The sequence below is a fragment of the Antechinus flavipes genome, chromosome 2 (assembly GCF_016432865.1).
Source record: "Antechinus flavipes isolate AdamAnt ecotype Samford, QLD, Australia chromosome 2, AdamAnt_v2, whole genome shotgun sequence".
Taxonomy (NCBI): Eukaryota; Metazoa; Chordata; class Mammalia; order Dasyuromorphia; family Dasyuridae; genus Antechinus; species Antechinus flavipes.
In genome coordinates, this window is record NC_067399.1 from 329,244,032 (window position 1) to 329,265,993 (window position 21,962).

The 21,962-nt window shown below is 34.1% G+C and overlaps 1 protein-coding gene across 4 annotated transcripts in view; it reads left to right on the forward strand.

Annotated features, from left to right (window-relative positions):
* Nucleotides 1–21,962, forward strand: part of DAAM1 (dishevelled associated activator of morphogenesis 1) — a 207,286-nt gene that overhangs the window by 59,375 nt on the left and 125,949 nt on the right. For all 4 annotated transcript variants that reach the window (XM_051977752.1, XM_051977756.1, XM_051977753.1 and 1 more), the window contains exon 2: nucleotides 17,234–17,442. In XM_051977752.1, coding sequence (XP_051833712.1) covers nucleotides 17,263–17,442 — 180 coding nt within the window. In that variant the 5' untranslated portion in view covers nucleotides 17,234–17,262. The remainder of the gene's footprint in view (nucleotides 1–17,233; nucleotides 17,443–21,962) is intronic.

Here is a 21,962-nt window from a genome sequence, read left to right on the forward strand (position 1 = left end):
TCAGAACTATCCCTTGGACTATGGTTACCTTGTTTAATATAGATCAGACAGAATTAACTTTAGTTACTTCTTGTAGGATCAGGGGAGTTTGAAATATGTTTTGGTAGTCACTGAAACCTTGGAGGATTTCCTACCTCAAGGCCAGGAATAGACAAGAGGCAGCATATTTGATTCTCTGATTCCTCTTGTACTTCTTTTTCCTTCTTGTGGCTGGGTACAGTCAGAGTCTGCTGCTTGTGGATGGAGGAAAATTGTAAGGGGATGGGGAGTTTTCCCTGTAGATTCATTGCAGCAGTCAGCCATCCTTATACTTGGGTCAGGATTGACTCAGTAGTGGGGATTGGCTTGTGTTCTTGCCACTGGTCCCTGGAAGCTAGTGGAAGTGTAGGCATTTGGACTTTATTATAAATTTCTAAAGGATTTTTCTTTGTATAGGATTTTGTCATCTTCTGTGGATTTAGCAGTAATTACTCTATATTTAGTGCATAATTTTTTTGGAGAGAAATGTGGAAGTTTGAAGTGGCTTGGAGAAAATGGCTAAGTTATTATCTTGCTGGTTAAGTGAGGAAGAAGTCAGGCTCATGTTTGAGGGAAATAACTGGAAGTTTCTAAGATTAGCAAGCAAAAAGTGGTCCTTTAACAACAAATAAGCAAATCTCATAGTAGAGGTAAACCTCAAAACTGGAGTTGAACCCCCAAAACAAATTTACAATGCCTTCTTTGAAAAAATAAGCCAGCAAGGATATCGATTGTAGATTGCTATAATATGTGAGTGTGAGGTTTTTTTGTGTGTGTGTTGGTTTTTTGTTTGTTTGTTTTTTGGGTTTTTTTGGAAAGGAAAAGGGAAGAAGGTGTAAAGTGATCTGCCCTTGCCTAGGATCATGTAGTCAGTTGTCTAGTATTTTAAGCTGGATTTGAACTTGGGTTCTTCTGACTCCAGGGCCAGTGCTCTATAGACTGTACCACCTAGCTGCCCCTTAAAAACATAAAATATTGAAACAAATTCAATTACAAGTTAGTGAAGACTCCTAGACTTTTATATTTTTTGTGATTGAATAAGTATCTATGAGCCCTGTGATCCATGTTACAGTCTAACAGATTGAGAATAAATAAGTCAACTAATTGACAAAGTAAATTTAGGATATTTCAGAAAAAAAATCAACTTTTCTTTTTGTAGTTGATGTCATTTAAATTTAAATAGCAGAATATTCAGTGTGGGCAATACATTCATATATTTAGAGCTGGAAGTGATCTTTAAGATCATTCAAATTCAGCCTTCTCATTTTACATTCATGATTATAAAGTGATATGATGTGGACATTACAGGATTTTGAGACTTGGGTTCAAGGACTTGGGTTCAAGTCAACTTTGCTGGTTTTAGCTATGTGACTTTAGGCAAATTGCTTAAGCACTCTGAGACTACTATAGTTATCCAATTGCATGCAAAATGAGAAGATTGAATTAGCTGCTCTCACTCGATGAAGATTCCTTTTCTAAATATGTGAACCTACAAAAATAGTATTCTTACAGCAAAAGCTTTTTCCCCCCACTCCTCTGCCCAGAATTGTCTATTTACAGTTTTTGATATATTCTGTGATCTTATATTTGGAGCTGTAAGGAAAATTAAAGATTTAGTTTAACTTAAAATTAACTTTGTAATAAAAATTTAATAACTATCAACAAAACATTAATGTAGTGAAGATATAAAAACAAGGTAAAAATCTTAGAATTTAATACCTTTAATACCTACCATCCTTTAATAAAGTAAAAAAAATAATAATAAAAAATAAAAAAGAATTAGAAACTGTCTTTTTTTCCATGGCCTGCTCCAAATATCTCTCCCTGTAGATTTTTTTCCTTTAGGCTAACTTTTAAAAAGTCTACTATAACTGCTTTGCCCATAGCCTTCTATTGTATACGAAACTATCATCATCATCATCAGGACTGGATGCTTATAAATGAGGCAGAGTATAAGAAAAAATGTTTGTATCCCACATTCTGGTGAGATTTATATGTACACATTTATGTTTATTTAATTTTTTTAGTAGGGCCAATAAGCTTTCTAGTTTCAGTGGATATACTTATGGCACCTTGCACAAATAAGATCCATTATATAAATCCAGAACTGTAAAATTTATAACTAAACATAGAGGGAGAGGTAGAAAATAAAAAGTGCTAGATTAAAATAATGAAATTCTTCATTTAGGAGTGTGGTGTATACACTTTCATGGATGTGTATTGAGATACACATTGAGATAAGACAAGATAAAATTATCCAAGCATTTAGTTACACTGAAAATAACTTAAATTCAGATACATCAGCATGAAGCCTTTGTGATATTCCTACTTTTTCCTGTCTGACTATTGCCCAATATACAGTCTTTTCTCCCTATAGTTTACATTCTAACCATATAACCCTACACTATCTTATATCCTTGGATCTCTTGACCCCTGTTGTATTAAAATTAGTATCTTGCCAATCCTCAATTCTCAGCCACCCTAACATCCATTTTCACTTCTTTTCATACTTTTGAACACCCCTGGAGAAAGTTACCCTGTCATGACAGCAGGGTCAACTGCAGATTTTTTTCTTAATCTCAATTGGGCTATCACTGATTTTCTCATTTAATCTCTATCCAATCATAGTGACTACTCCTTATCTAATTTATCTTAAAGTTCTCTAAATAATTGTAATTCATCCTCCCTGAATCTCACAAGATTGACACTTTTTCCTTTTTTCTCAATCTTTTATCATGTTTCTAACTTAACTACTTTACTAAAGTTGCTCTTTTCCTAGGTTTCCCATTCTATCTTAATTACAAAGATCTTTACTCAGTTCTTGGCCTCCTTGAATTCTTCAACTTTTTAACACCAATTATCATCTGTCCTACCTATCTTGAATACTTATTAACATCTCTTTACTCAGTGGATATATTTGTAGGGATCTCTGTCTCAATATCTCGCTGCCTATGAGTCATCCTTGTTTCTTCTCTATTCCATTTATCATATCCTCTCTCCTTCATGCCCATTCAGTCAGTTGTCAAATTTCACTAATTCTATTTTCCCAATATTGCTTATATCCATCCCCTTAAATTTACTTCTTTACAGGCTTTTCCCTCTTCAAACTACCTTTCACAGAGCTGCCAAGATTTTGAAGGGTATCTGATAATCTAGTCAGTCCCCTGGTGACAAAATCCTCAGCGTGCCTCTTATTGCCTGTAGGATAAAATATGTAAGCTCCTTGTTGCATTTAAAGCCTCCCCTAATCATTCTGGAAAGAGGGATTAGGAGCATGCATTTCACATACTCTCCATCCTGTATTTTTAATTCTAGCCATATGATTTCATCGATTTATGTAGGATTTTACTATAATTATGTCTACATTCTTATTTCTTGTAGGATGTTCTCTTTTTGTGCTAGAATTCACTGTTCTTAAGTCTAGATTTTATCATTCCTAGATTCTTCTGAAGCTTCTTTGGTGAAGCCTTTGTATTACCTTCTCTATGAAGTTTTGTGTCATTCTTCCCCCTTTCCTATGCTCTCCCCTCTCCCCTACTTCCTATGGTCTTACTGTTCTGTCTTCAAATTGTATTGTATTTACTAATCTATGAAAGCAAGCATTATTTTTGTTTTTGTCAACCTAGTAGAAATTTAATACAAGAAAAACTTTTATACGACATATAAATTTTAAAATAGAATGAGATATGATAAAACATACAGTATACTTAGTACTTTAAATGTTTTTCATTCATTAATTTTATTCTCTTCTGAACTTATAAACTAAACATGTCCACAACATAGTAAAATAGGAAAAAAAAAAGCTTGCACATGAAACTAAATCTATTATGCACAACCAGCTATTCCTTTTAATTATGTAATAAAGTTATTATATAATTTTCTTTTTTTCCCTTTTTGCTTCCCTCCCCCACCTCCCACTCCCCACTCTAGAGATGGCTACTATACATAGTTCTATGTATCAGTTTTTTCTTTGCATGAAGATGAAAGAAAGTCTTCTTTCAGAGGTCTTTTGGAGTTAATTTATGTATTTATAATCTTCAAAATGACCTGGTTGCTCAGTTGTTCTTAAAACAATATTGTTATTCCTGTATACATTGTCTTGGTTCTGCTCATTTTGCTCATTACTTTGTGCAAATCTACTATGTTTTTCTAAGATCATTAAGCTCATTATTTCTTATAGCAGAGTAGTATCCCATTACAATCATATACCACAACTCATTCAGTGTTATCTTGTGAGAGATCCAGGAAGTACAGAAAGAAACAAAGACATTAAGACCGGACCTGATGGTCCCAAATATTGGTTTTACTAAGCAGAGGCTCAGAAAAATGAAAGGACTTGCTATTACAAGAGAGTTGGAAGGAGAACTCTGGTAAACCTGCTGTTTTAGATGGAGGGGAAGAACCAGTTTTAAATAGTTGTGAAATTAGCCATAGCATTAAAAAGATGCTCAGTGAGTCTATGGCACTATTTCTAGTAGATGTAGCTTCTCTCTTCTTAGTGAGCACTATGTGATAAACTGAAGTGGGACCTTCACCTCTGATTTATCTTAGGCTGGCATATTTTATGCCCTTAGATGATAGATAAGCTCTTTTAGGCACTAGAGCCTTAGTCCTCTAGACCAATCCAATCTCAGGGACAGCTTCCTTGATTTTAAGAGGAAAAAACTAACCTAGCCTATATGATGAAGATCCTGATAAATACTGTTCCCCCTTTTTTCCTGACCTTCATCTGTGCTCTATGATGAGAGACTTTTATTGGGAAGACTCATCTTGGTTTCAGAATACCTGGTTAGATTCCTTGTATTCCTGAACAAATCACTAAAGCACTTAGATTGTTTCTGTAAAATGAGAATGATACTTGGACTGTACCTCATAGAGAAGGTGATAAAAAGTGAAATTAGTGTTGACAGAGATGGAGCACTCTTTGATACAGATGACAACTAATGAAGGGCATTTAGATAAAACATTACAATTTGTTAAGGGTTTTAAAAAATTATTTGGAATTAATTTCGCAGATTGACATAATAAAATTTCAAATATGTATCTATCACAAATCAGAGGATATATACACATTTCATAAAATGTTTAAAGAATTCAATAATCAGCCTTTAAGGCAATAAGGAACTGGAGTCAAAAGTAGCCATACTTACGCTACACTCAAATCTTTATTCAGTTGGTTTCCACTATGATCTATCTTTTTTAAAACTTCTCTTGATTTAATGAAATTGGTGGACAGGAGGAGTTGAAATTATAAGCAGGGATTTTATGTAGCTCAATCAAGTTTTACATTTTTGTAGTATTGCTATACATTGGGTTAATTGCACTCTGTGTTTTCCTCACCTCCTAATGATCAAAACCTGTTAAGCGAGAACTACTTTTAAAGTCGGGGTAGTATTCTGTCTGGAGTAGCCCGTTGAAGAAAAAGGAGCAAAGCAACTAATATAGCCCATCCCTTTTTGAGGAATGCATCAGAGTTTTTGAATCTGGTAAACAACTTGCCACAGCTATAATTTTAAAACCAGAAATTACCATGCCCTTGGGTTTCTATAAACATGTGTAGCACATGCAACTACAAACAGTGTCAATGTACATATGAGAACGTCCAGCATGTTTTATGTCTAAGATGAAAAATATGGGAAAATCAGGAGACCTCCATACCAGGCCCTTTGGTGTTTTATCTCCTTTTTTTTTTTTCCTTCCTATTTTTTTGTGACAGTTTCACAAATTGCCTGGACAGACAAGATGCCTCCAGGTCCAAAGAATGAAATAAGTAAATGAAGTTAATGACTGAGAAAAATGTGAGAGGAAAGAGATGGGGGGAATCACTTCTTCCCTAATTCTGTCTTCCTAGAAATAACTAATAAGCTTGCTAGATGTGCATTAGGAATTTTTTTTTTTTTGGTAGAAATGGTTAGTTTGGACTATTAAATCTCTTGAGTATTTCAAAATATAGGGAAACTAAAGATTCTTGCTGGTTTTTTTTTTTTTTTTTTTGCTTGTTTTGTTTTGTTTAAATAATGCTTCTCCTTCTTACAAATCTACTGAGAATTTTTTATCTCATGCAGATAAGCCGAATAACTTTACAAAGTGCTTGATTTAATGATGACAACTGGGCTATAGAGTCTAGACTGGCCTTCCTTTCAGGAATTTGCTCAGCTGATATACATAGGAATGTCACTGCAAAGGAATCTGGTTGAAATGTTTCCATTTACAGCAGACCCTAAATTTGAACCTGTTCTTCTTTCCCTTGCTTCTCACCACACCCTCCTGATGCTCATTCAGTTGAACAGCTCTTTAGTCTTAGATTTTAGAAATGGAAGACCTTGAAGGTCATTTGGATTTCATTTTACAGGCAAGGAACCTGAAGCCTAAAAAGTTAAGTGACTTTTCTTATCTTATAAGGTTTTGTTCATCTATCAGTTTTTCCTCAATCAAAAAGTGCTGACATCTGCTATGAGACAAAGGCTAGAGGTCTGTTAATAGTTACCAGAGATCAAATTTAATTTTAACCAAGAATCTTTGTTCTACATAGTGAACAAAGATTTTCTTCTTTTGTATATTAAAAAATATTTTAAAAGCCTGGCATAAAAATAATGTTTAAAAAAAAACATGAAAGAAAGAAATCAATTAGTGAGTCTTTTGAATAAACAGGAAGCTATAGAACCATCTGGACTTGACTTCATTTCTATTCTATTTGTAAAGAATTATAATTTTTCTTGGAATGAATACAAAGGGTCATTATAATCCCAAATTACTTAATGGGTCTTGTGCATAAATAAAAAAATCATACATTCATTAATAAGATTTTTTGGGTATTATTATTTAATATGTTTGAGAGAAACCCAATTAGTCAACAAAACTATTAGGTATTTCTTTATATAATAGGTACTGGGAATACAGAGATAAAAGTGAAACTCTCCCTGCCCTGAAAGAATTTACATTCTAAGGAGTTAGTTGACATGTACCAAAGAATAGTATAAAAATATACAATAATAATTCAAGGTAATTTTGGGAGACAGAATACTAGGAGCTTGGAAATGGATTGCGGGGAAGGAGGGAGGAGAATTAGAAAAGACTGAATACAGAAGGTGTTCCTTGACATGAGTGTTGAAAGAAACAGTAGATTCCAAGAAGTACAGGTAAGGAGGAAATGCATTCTTGGCATGGTGGAAATCTAGTGCAAAGGGGAAATAGTGTGTATGAGGAATGAGAGGTAGTAGACCACTTTGGCTTTTCTCTGAGTGTAATAATGCTGGAAAGGTAGGTTAGGGTTATATTTTTGTCAAATATTATATTATTACATATTTTATTAAAAAAGAAATCTTATAGTTCTAATAGTTGAGTTTTTTCATAATTATTAGCTTCCCTCTTAGACTTCTTTATATTAAAAAAACTCCTTTTCTTTCTCCAAAAGTGAATTTTATTATATCTTCAAAGTAGTTTGAATAGTGATATCTGAAAAGGCCCATGTGTGAATTTGGATATTAATGAGGTTCTGTATTTATTTTAGAAAAACTGCAATAATTGTATACTTACTTTCATATCCGTGTGAGATAAGTATGCTATTTATAAATAGAAATTTGCTGTAGACAAGAGCATAAAAATCATTATGGTTTAAGTATGAAAGCCATAATCACATGATAAATAATAACAACAATAATGATAATAACTTATTAGTCAGTTTTTTTTAGTGCTTCAAGCTTTGCAAGGTAACTTTATAAATATTATGAACTCATTTGATCCTAAGAACCATTCTAGTAATAGGCAGGTGGTATTATTATCCTTATTTTATGGAAGAGGAAACCTAGACATATGGACAGACTTGAAGTAAATCAAGGATCACATACCTAATAAATGTCTAGGGCTAGATTTGAATTTGGGCCTTCCTGATTCCAGGTCCACCAGGTAAATGTACATAAAATCATGTTTTCTTACTTTCTACTCCTAGATAGCATCTTTTTCTTGAATGACAGGAACAAATTATTTTTTTTCAATATACAAGCAAGTTAATGTGGAATAACAGAAAGAATATTACATTTGGAGAATTAGGTGACCTCAATAACTAGTGCTGGTTCTGCCTGTAATTGATAGCGTGATCTTGAGGAATATCGTTTAACCCTTCTGCGTATCAATTTGCTCATTTATAAATTGAGAGGGCATATCACTGTAATACCTTTGATGTTCTGTGAGTTTAAGAAAATGACCTAGTCTTTTTCTCCTAAAGCTAGGTCAGCAATTCCAGACATAAATAGTGTCAAAATTTATAGGTTGTTATTGTTTCATTTGTCTTTTTCAAACATTCAACAGCTCCTACATAATAATCATCTATTTTCTGAAGCAGGGAAGATGCCGAAGGAGTGGCTTGCCACTCCAGTCTCAGAGCCAGATCTGCAATTACTTAAAAATAATGATGCTTAAGAGGATTAAATTGGGAAGATCAATTGAACCTGACTGAAGTGCTCTGAAGAAATCTGTATGAAAGCAATACCCGGTTTACAAGTACAGAGGCATTGATTTTTTTTCTTTTTTTCTTTTTGGATATACCAAAAAAGGGAAAAGTTCCAAAGAAGGGAAAAGTTTCCAGGCTAAAAAAAAAAAAAAAAAAAAAAAAATGACAGGTACTTATACCCGAAGAGAACTGACAGAACTAAAAACAAGTTACTTAACCAGTCATTTCTTTAGCATGCTGTTTACCCAATGGCCAGCTTTTTCCCCCTCATCCCTCTCCCACTGGTCTCTGATAGATAAACTTTTGCCTAATCTTTCCTGAAGCCAGCTCTGCATGTCACTTCTCAAATATTTCCAAACTGCAGTGCTGATGTTTGTACCCTCACCCCATCTTGTAGCTCCCCTTTATCTGTCTTCCCCCCTTAGAATGTAAGCTCTTGGCAGCAGGGTCTGTCTTGATTATTTGTCTTTTTATCTGCATTGCTTAACACAGAGAGGGCTATGCATGCTTTATCATTCATTCATAAGCATTCTTTCCCTGTGAACATAATACCATCTTATTTTCTTTTTCTTTCTCAGTTTCTAGATCATTGCTCACTTAAAATATGTGCTTATAAGGAAAGAATATTGTGAGTTATAGAAAGTGCTTATGTGGGTGAATTTTTATTATAAATAGGAATTCTTTTTGAAAATAAAAACCATGAATTGAAGAATAATTAAAAGCTAAGAACATGTTAAGAAGCAAATCTCTCCATGTGAATAGACCTCTTTGAGTCCTCTTGCTCATGTGGTTATGTGTGTAGTTCATTAATAGTGATTGTAATAATAGCATTCATTTAGCACTTTAAATTTTGTTGAGTACTTTAAAAATATTATTTTATCCTTACAACAACCCTGGGAAGTAGTTGCTATCCCCAGTTTATAGATGGAAAAATCAAGAAAGAAAGAGAGAGATGACTTTCCTAGAGTCACACAGCCAGTAAATATTAAGAGGCTAAATTTGAACTCATATTTTCCTGACTTCATATCTAATCCTCTATCCACTGTGCCATCTACTTGCTCAATATTCATATTAATGTTTGACAAAATCTATATTTTAGGTCTCTGAGATCAAATAGAAACTTCAATTTGAAAGAAAAGGATTTTTACACTTCTGTTTTCTTTTTTAATTTTTCCCTTTCTTTTCCCTGCTCCCAGAATTTGGAACTTAAATTTGCAATACTTTCTGACTTCCTTATTTCTGTTAGTGGTACCAGACTCTTCGGTCACCAATATTTGAAACTTTAGTGTTTAACTCTTCTCCTTTTCCTTTCCTATCTAATAGATAAATGCTGTCTTTTTAAATATCTTGTTCATTGTTCTCTATTCCGTTGCTTTCTAGTAAAAGCTCTTCACATGGACTTGTAATAGCTTCTTCCTGGCATTTGAGGCTCTATAAATTGGTACCATAAGTGTTGTTGCTTCTTTTTTCAACCTCATGCTACTAATAAATATGTAGAATCTGTTATGCAAAGTAGAATGCTTGCCATTCCTTGTATTTAATTCTGTTCCACTTCACTTGTTCACATTGTTGTCCATACCCAAGATATATTTATTTTTTGTCTATTAAATCCTTTTCCTCTATTAAGACCAATCTGAAATGCAGGCTTCCTCCATGAAGTCTTCCTTCTCTCAATTAGTAAAACTTACACTCCTAAAATCCTGAAAGATATTTGGTTTGGGCTTCTCTTATGTATTGAGGTACTATGTTACTGTATGCTTTCAAGGTTGTAATGGGAAAGAGCACCAGACTTGGAGGATTTATTTGGATCCTAGCCATCCTGTTTACCTGGATATTATTGCCTTCACTTTCCTTGCATGAAAGATTCTTCTATACAAGGTGAAGGTTCTTTAGGAATGTCTCCAGCTTGTGTTAATTATTTTTAAGTGTCTGACAGGCTATTATATAATGAGCTTTTTGAAAATAGTGATTTATTTACACTTTATATTATTCATAGTACAATGATTTGCATATAGAATTTGCACTTAGGGAATGTGTGATTGTTTTAAGGACTTTCAAATTAATACATTTTCATTTAGAGTACAGCCCAGAGCAGGATAGCATACTGAAAAACTCTTTAAAGGGGCTTATTCTTTCTTGTCTTTTTTTATTTTTTAAATAAAATCAGCTTACTAAATTGTCCTTATTGGCCATTTTGGGGATAATCTTCTCTTGGATAATTTGAGTGCATGACTTGATTTTCCAATTCCAATTTCTCTCTTTGACCATCACAAGTTTTCTAACATCAGAACCTTGTTATATTGGGTTTGGGGGATTTATATCCAAGTCCTAGATTGCTAAACAGAACAATTGTTGGCAACCTTTGAGATGGAAACTTGGAATGAAGATACATTGATAGCTTATAGTTCTACAGTAATATCTCGGATTTTTTTTTTTTTTCTCATTGTGTATGTGTGCTAACAGAGCATGTTAGGCTTCAAAGGATACAATCAATAAATGTTTTCTTTGGAATATGGTTATTTGGATTTGAGGACATGCAAAAAAATTACTTGATTCCTTTACTTGCCAAGGATTAACTACCAAGGGACGTAGAGAAAGTAGAAAAGTTTTGATTGCCAATAGTCCTGTTGGTAGAAATGTATGGCTATCATGGTGAAATTGGACTTGAAACAGCAGTCTGGAAATTCCTTTCAGGAGACTTTTTTTGCTGAGGCAATTGGGGTTAAGTGCCTCAGGATCACACAGCTAGGAAGTATTAAGTATCTGAGGCTGGATTTGAACTCAGGTCTTCCTGACTTCAGGGCTGGTGCTCTATCCATTGCGCCATCTAGCTAGTCCTGACTTTTTTTTTTTTTTTTTTTTAGGATGACAGGGTAATAATACTTTTCTTCTTGCATTGAGGAAGTCATTGGGTTGGGAGAAGTATCTTCTGGCTAAGTGGCGTTTCCAGAATCCACTCCAAAAAGTGCCTCAATATACTTTTGAAACCAAATGTGAAAAGAACAGCTCCTATTGGTCATGATGGCTATGAAATGCCTTTTCCCAGTTTCTTGACCTAGAGGATGTGGATATTTCAGAGGAAAACAAAGTTTCTTTCAAGTTTCTAAGGGACACTTGTTATACTATCCTCAGCTTATTTAGACTATGTTCTCTTATTTTGTTTCCAAATCTTCTTGGCATCTTATGTTTTTGGGAAATAAAACCAGACATGTGGAATGTGTAAGAGAATAGAAAGAGCTAGGAAAGAAGCAAAGCATTTTTTCCCCAAATTCTTCTTGATAAGATAATTTTCATTAACGTACTATCATTGTAATCCAAAATACATGTCAGTGAGCTTTTTATATACTTACAAAACTCAGTTTTTAGGCTTTGTTATGTCCACTTTGTGAAACTTTAAATACCTTTTTATATTAAAAATTTTATTTTTAGCTTTTGTTTACACATTACTTCCATTTTCCACATATTCTTATCTTCTTCTAGCAAACCATCCTTCATAACTGGTAGGAAAACAGAAGGTTAAAAAGTTCAGCAAAGTTAACCAGTGTATCAAAAGTCTGACATGTTTAGTGTTTGGCACCCATACAGAGTCCTTACTTCTGCAAAGAATCATGGGGGAGTTGTCTTCTCTGATCTCTTGCTTAGGTGTTAAGCTTGGACAGTCATTATCATTTCTTAGTATTAAATTATAATTGTTTTTTTTTTTTCACATTTACTTAGTTGTAGTCATTGTATAATTTTCCTTACTTCATTTTGATTCAGTTCATATATCTACTCATGGATTCTTTAAATTCAGCTGTATTCTTCTTTGTAGTCTTTCAAATAATAATTTTTTTTTGGCAATAAGTAAAACATATGGGGAAAAGAAGTCTTGGAAAATAAAAAGGATTGGAATGCCATTACTTACATATCACAGTTTGGATATCTGTTTTGGTTTCCTATCATTTGCTTCTATAAAAGGAGTTGGTATAAATATTTTTGGTGCTACTGTCTGATTTCTTCCACTTTGCTGGTAAAAAACAACTATGCAGCCAAGATTCACAGCCGTTTCTGACTTCTCCTTTGCTGGAGTATCAGGGGTTCAGAGCTTGGTACCTACTCTGAGTAGTCAGTTATAGGACAGAACAGGGAATCTTGGGTTTCACTCCACTGTAGCCATTCATTCTGACTCCCTCTCTTCTTTTTTTGTCTAGATTGAATGAGCAACTCATACTTTTTTTCCCCAGGTCTTGGGGAGAGTGGGGAGGATATTCTGAATAAATTCTCTGTAGCCTTATAGGGCACTGGATCTTAAATTTAGGGGTGCTCTCAGAAAGTAGCAGATGTCATTCTTCTCAGAATCAATGTTTGCCATTTGTTGAGGCATGGGAATGGGGTGCCAGTAGTGGCTAAGATATTCCATCAAAGTTTCTACAGGAAAGGGGATGCCAGTGTAGGTCACACGTTATCCTGTAGGTTGGTTGGTTGTGTATCATTGCCAGAAGACTAAGGACTGTGAACTGAAATATGGAGTGAGCACTTCAAGGACTATGTGCATTATGCATTGTTACTTCAAAAAGATTTTACTTTGTGGGATTCTCTTTGATCTTTGAATTTAACTGTACTCATTCTATATCTGACATATAATTCTTTTTTTCAGAGATAGTTGAGAATTTATGGGATCTGGAAAAAGTTTTTAACTTGCCATCTATTTGGTCCCATACTTAGAAGTCCATCACTACCTTCCCTCTTTACCCCCAATGGCATAACTGATTTTCCTTTTAAATTTATTTGTAGTAAAGGAAGACGACAGCAAAATTAGGTGTCTTCTAGTATATTTTTCCCCTCTGAGAGACAAACATCTTTTTAAAATATTGATTTTTTTTATCAGCATTAATTTTGTCAGATTTGTCTAAAATGTCATCCTTTTTCTTTAGATTTTCCTTTTATCAAAGACTTCTGTCTTTTTCATTACCTCACATGGTTGTTATGAGGCACAAATTAGACCATATACATAAAAGCATTTGGTAAATTGTTGAAGTTCTGTATAAATGCCATTCTACTCTACCACTCTGATAACTTTGCTTCAGGAAGCCTAGAGATCACACAAATCTCTTCTGGCATTTGGATAACAAAGGGAAAAAATGACCTAATTTCATTGTTAAGATGTCAGCATTTTATTGGAGCCTTTTTGTAGAATTAAACATGAAAGATTATCTTGATTGAAATGCAAAAAGACACACAAATCTAGTTCTTCATATAGCTTATAAACATAGGCCAGGCCATCTTGTGTAGTTTCTACAGTATTTGCCACATTTTTACCTTCTCAATCTAAATGCATTTACAGATAGCACTTAGAGAATGTTTATATTGCCTTAATTGAAAAGATTGAAACCAATTAGTAGTAAGTGATGTAGGTACCATATTCTAGCAAAAAGGCTTTAGTATAACACTCTTAATCCCTGGTTAACAGAAATAACTGTTTTTCTAATCAGTCTGAGCAATATAAGCGTTTCCAATCTAAGAATATGGCATCTATTTCACTTTTCATTAACTGGAGAGACATAGTTTAACAGTACTTTGCAAGTCAAAGACTTGAGGATGCTCAACAATACTCTTCCTAGGCAGGTTAGAAAAAATGGAAATGAGACATTGAGTTCTAAGAAGCTGACAATTTATGTGTCACAACATAATGCACTTATGGCCAATGGATAAGATTTCAATCCCTGATGAATAAGTGAAGTTTGGATGGAGACAATCTACCTTATGTGTAACATTTTAGACTATATCCCTAGCCAGCCATCTTGGGGATGGATTATATTGTTTGGAATGAAGATTTAATTGAAGGGACTGGGTTTGCTAGAATGGAAGCCTGTCTCTTTATCAATAGCTTAAAAAAATCATGAAATTTGTTTTTGTATCTATGGATACACTTCAAGGTTTTCTACACACTTCATGGAATGCAGTAGTTTTACCTTTGATGAGAAAAAGAAAGACTTAAAAATAAGTCTATTTGTTTCTCTTTTTTTCCCATAATTATAACTTTTTATTGACAGAACCCATGCCTGGGTAACTTTTCACAACATTATCCCTTGCACTCACAATAAATATATTTGCATTGTGAATTATTAATAATAGAAAGTGTATAAACCGTTTTTTCTAGTGATTTGCAGCTAGCATCCTTCTATTGTTATAGGGCCCCTGCAGAATCTCCATATTAGGTTCTATTTTTGAGTTAGTGCCATTTTAAAGAGTTTTTTTTTAAAACCCCAAAAGAGTACTGTAAGCTCTTCTGACTAATTGGAAGAATAGTATTGATAGAATGTCTAATTCTTTATTAAGCAAAATGCACCTGTTCCAGGATTCAAGGAAGTTACTTAATTGTTTCCTTGTGCAGTGCATAGCAGTTACTTATAATATTTTAAATGAACTACACTTTTAGAAACACCAGAAATTTCCTTTTTGCTTCTGAACAAATGCCAGAAGCTGAGATGAGCAAAAGTCCTTTGGTTGAAGGCCCAGATGCCATGGTAGAATTGGCATAATCTAAATACAAAGGATTCAAGATGTTCCAACACAGGCTTGATGACTTCATCAACAATTCATCACTTTTGAGACTGGAAGAGGGGAGACCCTGCCATAGCTCTAATTGTTGGGGAAGGGAGAATAGAAAACACAACTCCAGAGAATGCATAGTTCTAGGGAGACAACCCTGAGGATGATAACCTTTTGTTTATGAAACCATAGTATTAGGTAATCAGCTGAAAGTTATATATTACCCATTTGGTTTATTATCTCTCTGGGATACAGAAGCAAAATTTGTGCAGGGACAGTGAATAATCTCAGGTTCTTAAAACTCCAGTTTGTTCATCTGAAATATTGATGCACTAAGCAAAACAAAACAAAAATAAAAAACAACTTATTCTATATACCAGAATAGAAGTATCAAATTTGCTGCCTGAAGCCTACAAGGTCTTGCAATATTCCTGGAATGGGCTAGAATCAGATTAAAATGTAATTGAGAAATTTAAAAAAAAATACATTATAACATAGTGCATATAAACTTGTGATTTTCTAAGTCTTTACATGACCAATAATGATCCAGGGATTTCTTTCTATTTAAACTCAACACGTGAGAGCCAGAGGATCTTATGTATCTTCCAGTTAGCTTCTTTTTTTGTGTGTGCCCTCCGAGCTCTTTAGAATATCGTGATGTTTGGAGATGGGACCTGGTTAGGTCTAGTGTTATAAAAGGCATTATTAAGTTGCTTTGAATTCAGTTAAGTAATTGTGGTGAACAATTTGGCTTTCAAACATCATTTTGTGAGAATCATCATTTTGGTTTTTATTCATGTAATTTGAATCCATTACTTGTGTTAAAGTTCAGTGTCTCATTGCCACGCTAATAAATGGAACCCAAGATATATACACAAACACATATATGCATATATGTGTGTGTATATAGATTCTTGTTAAACTGTTGTTTGAATGTTCTTTTACTGAAGAAGTGCTCTGGATTGGTTTTTAAACTTGAGCTTTTCACAATTATTTTCTTACTAGTATAGACAAAATCAAGTGCTTCCTTATAAACATCACAAAAAAATAGTTTCTGGTTGTGTTTCTTTTATTTTCATTTAATATTTATTGAGCACTTATTGACACTGGTCAATGCTGGTCATTGAGAGGAACACAATTTGAAGAATGGCATGGGCCTTTGTCATTAAGAATTTTGCAGTCTGGTAGAAAAGACATTTATAGATATAAATAACTATAACACAAATGGGTATACTGAAGCCTGCTTGTGTAAGCACCATTGTTAGATTTTCAGTATGAGCATTTACTCTTTGGTCATGGGCAAATAATAAAAATCAGGGCTTTGATATTATTAATTGTCTAGACTAGAGCTATCAAAGGCAGGCTGAATAGCTCAACTACAAACAGATTAAAATGTAATTGGGAAATATTTAACACAATAAATAAAAATATGATAAAATATTGATAATGTTGATATGTAGTTTTTGTAGTTAGTATGACCCATTGAATAATTATGTAAGATTTTTTGACCCTTGTTTCTATTTGAGTTTGATACCACTGGTCTAGACTTAAGAAAACAATGGGTAAAAAGTTAATAAACTTAAATGAACATCCTATGTACATTGTTTTTGTTTTTGTTTTTGTTTTTTTTTATGAGCAGCCCCCAGAACATAAGGAAGTATCCACTAAGGGAAATAAATGTTATTTAGAAAGCCTCTGTTGGAAATATCAGAAACACCATATGAAACTTGGAGTACTTGAACTAGAGCTTGAAGGATATTTAGTATTTCTATAAATAGTACATCACAGATAGAGATTATATAGCATGGATAAAGTCCTCAAAATAGGAAATCAAAAGTCATGTATAGTGAATAAAAACATGTAATCCGATTAGAACACAGGGTCGGCTTGGGGAGTAGTAGAAGAAGAAGAAGAAGGTTAGGCAAAAAGTTATCTGAATGTAAGATTAAGTAAGGAATCTACATTTTGTACTATAAGCAATAGGGAACCACTGGTTATTGAACAGGAAATAGCATGATCAAAGCAATACCATAGGAACATTAAATTATCCTCTATGTTTTGATAGATAAGATTTAGGAAGATTTGAATCTACCCTGACAACATTTAATTAAGGCTTGTTTGCTCTTTTTAGAGGTCTGCACTTTAGCATAACCTTTTGCTTGTATTGCATGTCTGTAATTTGGTTTACATTCTCATTTGAATATAAATACTCAGTTCTCTCATTTTCTCTTTTAGTAATTCAAGAAATATAAAGAATTTTGACCATGACCCCAAGGAAAAGAAGTGGACGGATTTCATTCGTCTTCTGCTGCTTTCAAAGTAATGATCCCCCAGAGATCACGTATCGATTACGCAATGACAGCAATTTTGCTCTTCAGACCATGGAACCTGCATTTCCCATGCCCCCTGTGGAAGAATTGGATGTTATGTTCAGTGAACTTGTGGTGAGTATTGGATATGAATCAATACTCTAGGAAGGTAGAGAACTCAAGAAGGATTCTGAATAATGATTATTGATTTCTTTTTTCCCACTTCAATACCCCGATTGATCCCCCTCTTTCACCTTTTCCCCTCTCTGATCCCTGAGTTTAAAAAGTAGAAAGAAGGAGGGAAAATGAAATAGATGTACTCAAGTGTTTTGGGATTATTTGAAAATGATAGAATATATTTAGGTCCTTAAGGAAGATAGAATGCATCTTTCCTTATTGTCCTTCTGGGCACCCATAGTGACCTTTGATGAGACTTGAAAGTACTAAGTAATATCCTATCATCTTATTACATTCTGGGGAATTGCCCAAGGTCCTTTCCTCCCATGTACTCTATGATTTTGGGGACAGCTCAATACCAGTTCTTTTCTTTCTTTTTTCTTCTAACAAAAAAATGAGGATACTTACTTTTAAGGTTCTTTGACAAACATAGATTGTTTGAAAGACATAACTCTTATAGAATCTCCTATAGCAAAGCTTTTTAAATTATATGGTGTAATGATAGGTTTTGAGCAGTACTGTTGAAATTAACTTTTTTCTAGGTACAATCTTATTTGAGATACAACATGTTAAAGTAAATGACATTTAGTGATCTCTCAGTCCCATCATGCAAGTATATTGCTCAATTTCTTTTAAAAAAAAAAATCCCTTTGAAATGTTTCTGTTCTGATTGAAAAAAAGCTCAAGTAGAAAAAAAAATATGTATAGGCATTAAAGCCCTGGTCTGTGATAAAGGAAAAGTGGTTTTGGATCTAGAAGTTGCCTTACTTGATCATAATTTGCTTTTTCTAAAGAAGTTCTTATATTGTGATTAATAGATATTTTTCAAATACCATTAAGTAGGTAATAGCTAGAAAAAAGAAAGCTATAGAGACTGGTTCCTGCCCTAAGTTTTATATTAAAACAAACCATATATTGATCTAATAGATGTGTATAACGAAATCAATGAAATCAATAAAATCAATTTGAGATCGTCACAAATAAGCAGCTATTTACAGGTTGTGTGGATTTCATCTAAATTAACAAAAATAAACAAACATTTCCTGTTCTTACTTGGCTTTTGTAGGGAATGGCAAAAGTAGTAAATTAGAACATTTATTTTGTGTTAATTAAATCTAGAAATAAAACTCTGAGAAATCATATGCAAAAGACTATACCTGTTGCTGTAAGACCCACAGGTTCACAGATTGAGACCTACTTATGTAGTTAACTTTTGGAGGCAGGACTCATTTTTGTCCTATAGAAGAGAAGGACTAAAGAGTTAGGGACTAAAGAGGTAACCTAGTCTAATATCCTCATTTTCAGAGGAGGAAACTAAGACCTAGAGAAGTTGTAACTAGCCTAGGGTCATATAGGCAATAAGTAGCAGAACTAATATTCAAAACCAGGTCTTCCCCTCCACATCCAATATTCTTTATGCTGATTCACTTTGTGTGTTTGTGTAAGTGTAAAATCTTTGATGAAAAGATGTAAAGGATTAAATAAATGTGTAGACAGAAATGCAAATTAATATAATATAAGCAATTGGGTGTTATGAACTTGAAGAACAAGGAGGAATAATTTTCACTTAGGAGAAGGAAGTGGTGATAGTTAAAATATTGGACCTTTAAAATAAGGAAATAAACCTAAGCCAATGTACCATTTCCTCCCTCCCCTCTATTCAATGAGATTTTAAGAAAAGTTGAATCAGTTGTTATTTACTCAGGCTCTATAAAAAGCTTTTTAGGGGAAGACATTTGTATCAGCATGGCACCCACACATTCTAACATTAGAGCCTCTTGATTAAGGAACAGGACCAGAAGTCTTAGTAGAATCTCCTATACTAAAGCTTTAAAAAATTTTTTCCACTTGTGCCTCATTTTTGCTCAAGAAATTTTTATGTGATCCTAGATATGTAGGTATATAAAATAGCTATGCAAATGAAACATTTACTGATAATAAATAATTTTGCAATTTCCACAATCAGTTACGAGATCCCATATGGGTTTGCAATCCACAGTTTAAGAAGCTGGGTCCTATAGTACCTCCAGGTCAATAGACCTATCTCCCAAGATGAGACTGGGAAAAGTAGATGGCTTCATGGTAGTTGAGAGAATCTCAACTGCTCACTGCCATGTATTCAAAAGGGGGAAATTGTCTGAGTTCTACATTTTTGATGTCTTAATTCTGGGAGAACATTGCCTACAGCTGTTAGTCATTAGAAAGCTAGTGCCAAACCAGGGCTTTAGGCCTAAATCATTGAAAAGACAAACTGTTTTGGGATTTGCAACTTTCCTGGTAAATAATTGACTTTTGACTACTGCTTGAGTTAGCTCAGAATCAACCACAAGACCTTTTACAAACTCCTTTGGCTTAATGTGTGGCACTGTGGTGGGGAATACAAGTTCAGAGCCTCAAGACTCAGCTGTTTCATGGGATGCAGAGTAAGGGAGGCAAGGAGAAAAGCTCTTTAATATTCATATCAAACATACTAAATGAATCTATGGCCAGCAGAGGGGACAGCTTCTTCTTTTTTTTTTTTTTTTTAAATTTTTTTATTTAATAATTACTTTATATTGACACTCGTTTCTGTTCCGATTTTTTTTTCCCCTCCCTCCCTCCATCCCCTCCCCTAGATGGCAAGCAGTCCTTTATATGTTGGATATGTTGCAGTATATCCTAGATACAATATATGTTTGCAGAACCGAACAGTTCTCTTGTTGCATAGGGAGAATTGGATTCAGAAGGTATAAATAACCCGGGAAGAAAAACAAAAATGCAGATAGTTCACATTCGTTTCCCAGTGTTCTTTCTTTGGGTGTAGCTGCTTTTGTCCATCATTTATCAATTGAAACTCAGGTCTCTTTGTCAAAGAAATCTACTTCCATCAAAATATGTCCTCATACAATATCGTTGTCAAAGTGTATAATGATCTCCTGGTTCTGCTCATTTCACTTAGCATCAGTTCATGTAAGTCTCGCCAGTCCTCTCTGTATTCATCTTGCTGGTCATTTCTTACAGAACAATAATATTCCATAACATTCATATACCACAATTTACCCAGCCATTCTCCAATTGATGGGCATCCATTCATTTTCCAGTTTCTGGCCACTACAAACAGGGCTGCTACAAACATTTTGGCACATACAGGTCCCTTTCCCTTCTTTAGTATTTCTTTGGGATATAAGCCCAATAGAAACACTGCTGTATCAAAGGGTATGCACAATTTGATAATTTTTTGGGCATAATTCCAGATTGCTCTCCAGAATGGTTGGATTCGTTCACAACTCCACCAACAATGCATTAGGGGGACAGCTTCTGGTATGGTGATATATACATAGAAGTGGTTAATTTTAATAATTCCTAACATGATTCCTGGATGACAAATCTGTAGATCAGATAGTACAAGTACAATCATCTACATTACGTTTCAAATCCATCCCTCTTCTCTTCACTTACAAAAGTTACCCTCTTAGTTGTGGATTCCCTATCTTCATTCCTTTTCCCTTCACTGACATATCCTTAGCATAGTTGACAAATGCATCAATTTATGAGACCTTCAGCAAATGTCCTTTAGGAAAGTCTCATGTACATAGGAAGTAGCTAATGGGGGATTTGACTTCCACTTCCATTTTCCAGTGTACGGGTTTGATCATGCCAGTTTCCTACATGGAAACTTTTTGTGAATATCTTCTGTCACTCCTTAGAATAAAATGCCAACTCCTCAATTTGACTTTTCAAGGATCTCCAGATTCGGGTTCCATTGTACTTTTCCAGCTTTTATTTCATATTATTTCCTTTGGCATACTCTGTTACAGGCCAAGTAACCTATAGCTCTCTCCTAAATAGCATACCATTTCTCCCTATTTCCTTTTGTTGAGGCTTTCTTTCAGAATGTATTCTCTCCTCATATTTATTTCCTAAATCTTTAACTTCCTTCAAGGCTCAGCACAAAAGCCACCTCCAAGTACCTTTTTTTGATTCATACTCTACTATCCATTAGTGGTTTTCTTCCTCTTCAAATTACCTTATATTATTTAGTACATGTATACCCCCCACTGTAAGATGAACTTCGACTCATCCTATACCCAGTACCTAACACAGTGCCTTAATGCTTAATGTTAATTGACTGAGTTTTGTGAAGGAGGAAACTTGAGGCTCATAGCAAAGTGGCATTCTGTAGCCATTTAATCAATATGAATAGAATTCAGGATTTGAACTTGGACTTCCTAAACATCAGTGTTTTTTACCACTTTGGCTGGAAACCATGAATTTATAAAACCTTGAGCCAGTACCCTTGCTTCTTTCTTCATAGGAAAGTTGCATGTACATAGAAAGTAGCTAAATGGGAGATTTGATATCTACCTCCATTTAGCCTTTTAAAATTGAAGATCATTATATTGGAACCTTATAATATTTTACTACTCTGTCAGAGGTGAGGGAGAGGGAGAGAAAGGAGAGAAGGGGGAGAGGGAGAAGGGGAAAAAAAGAGAGGGGGA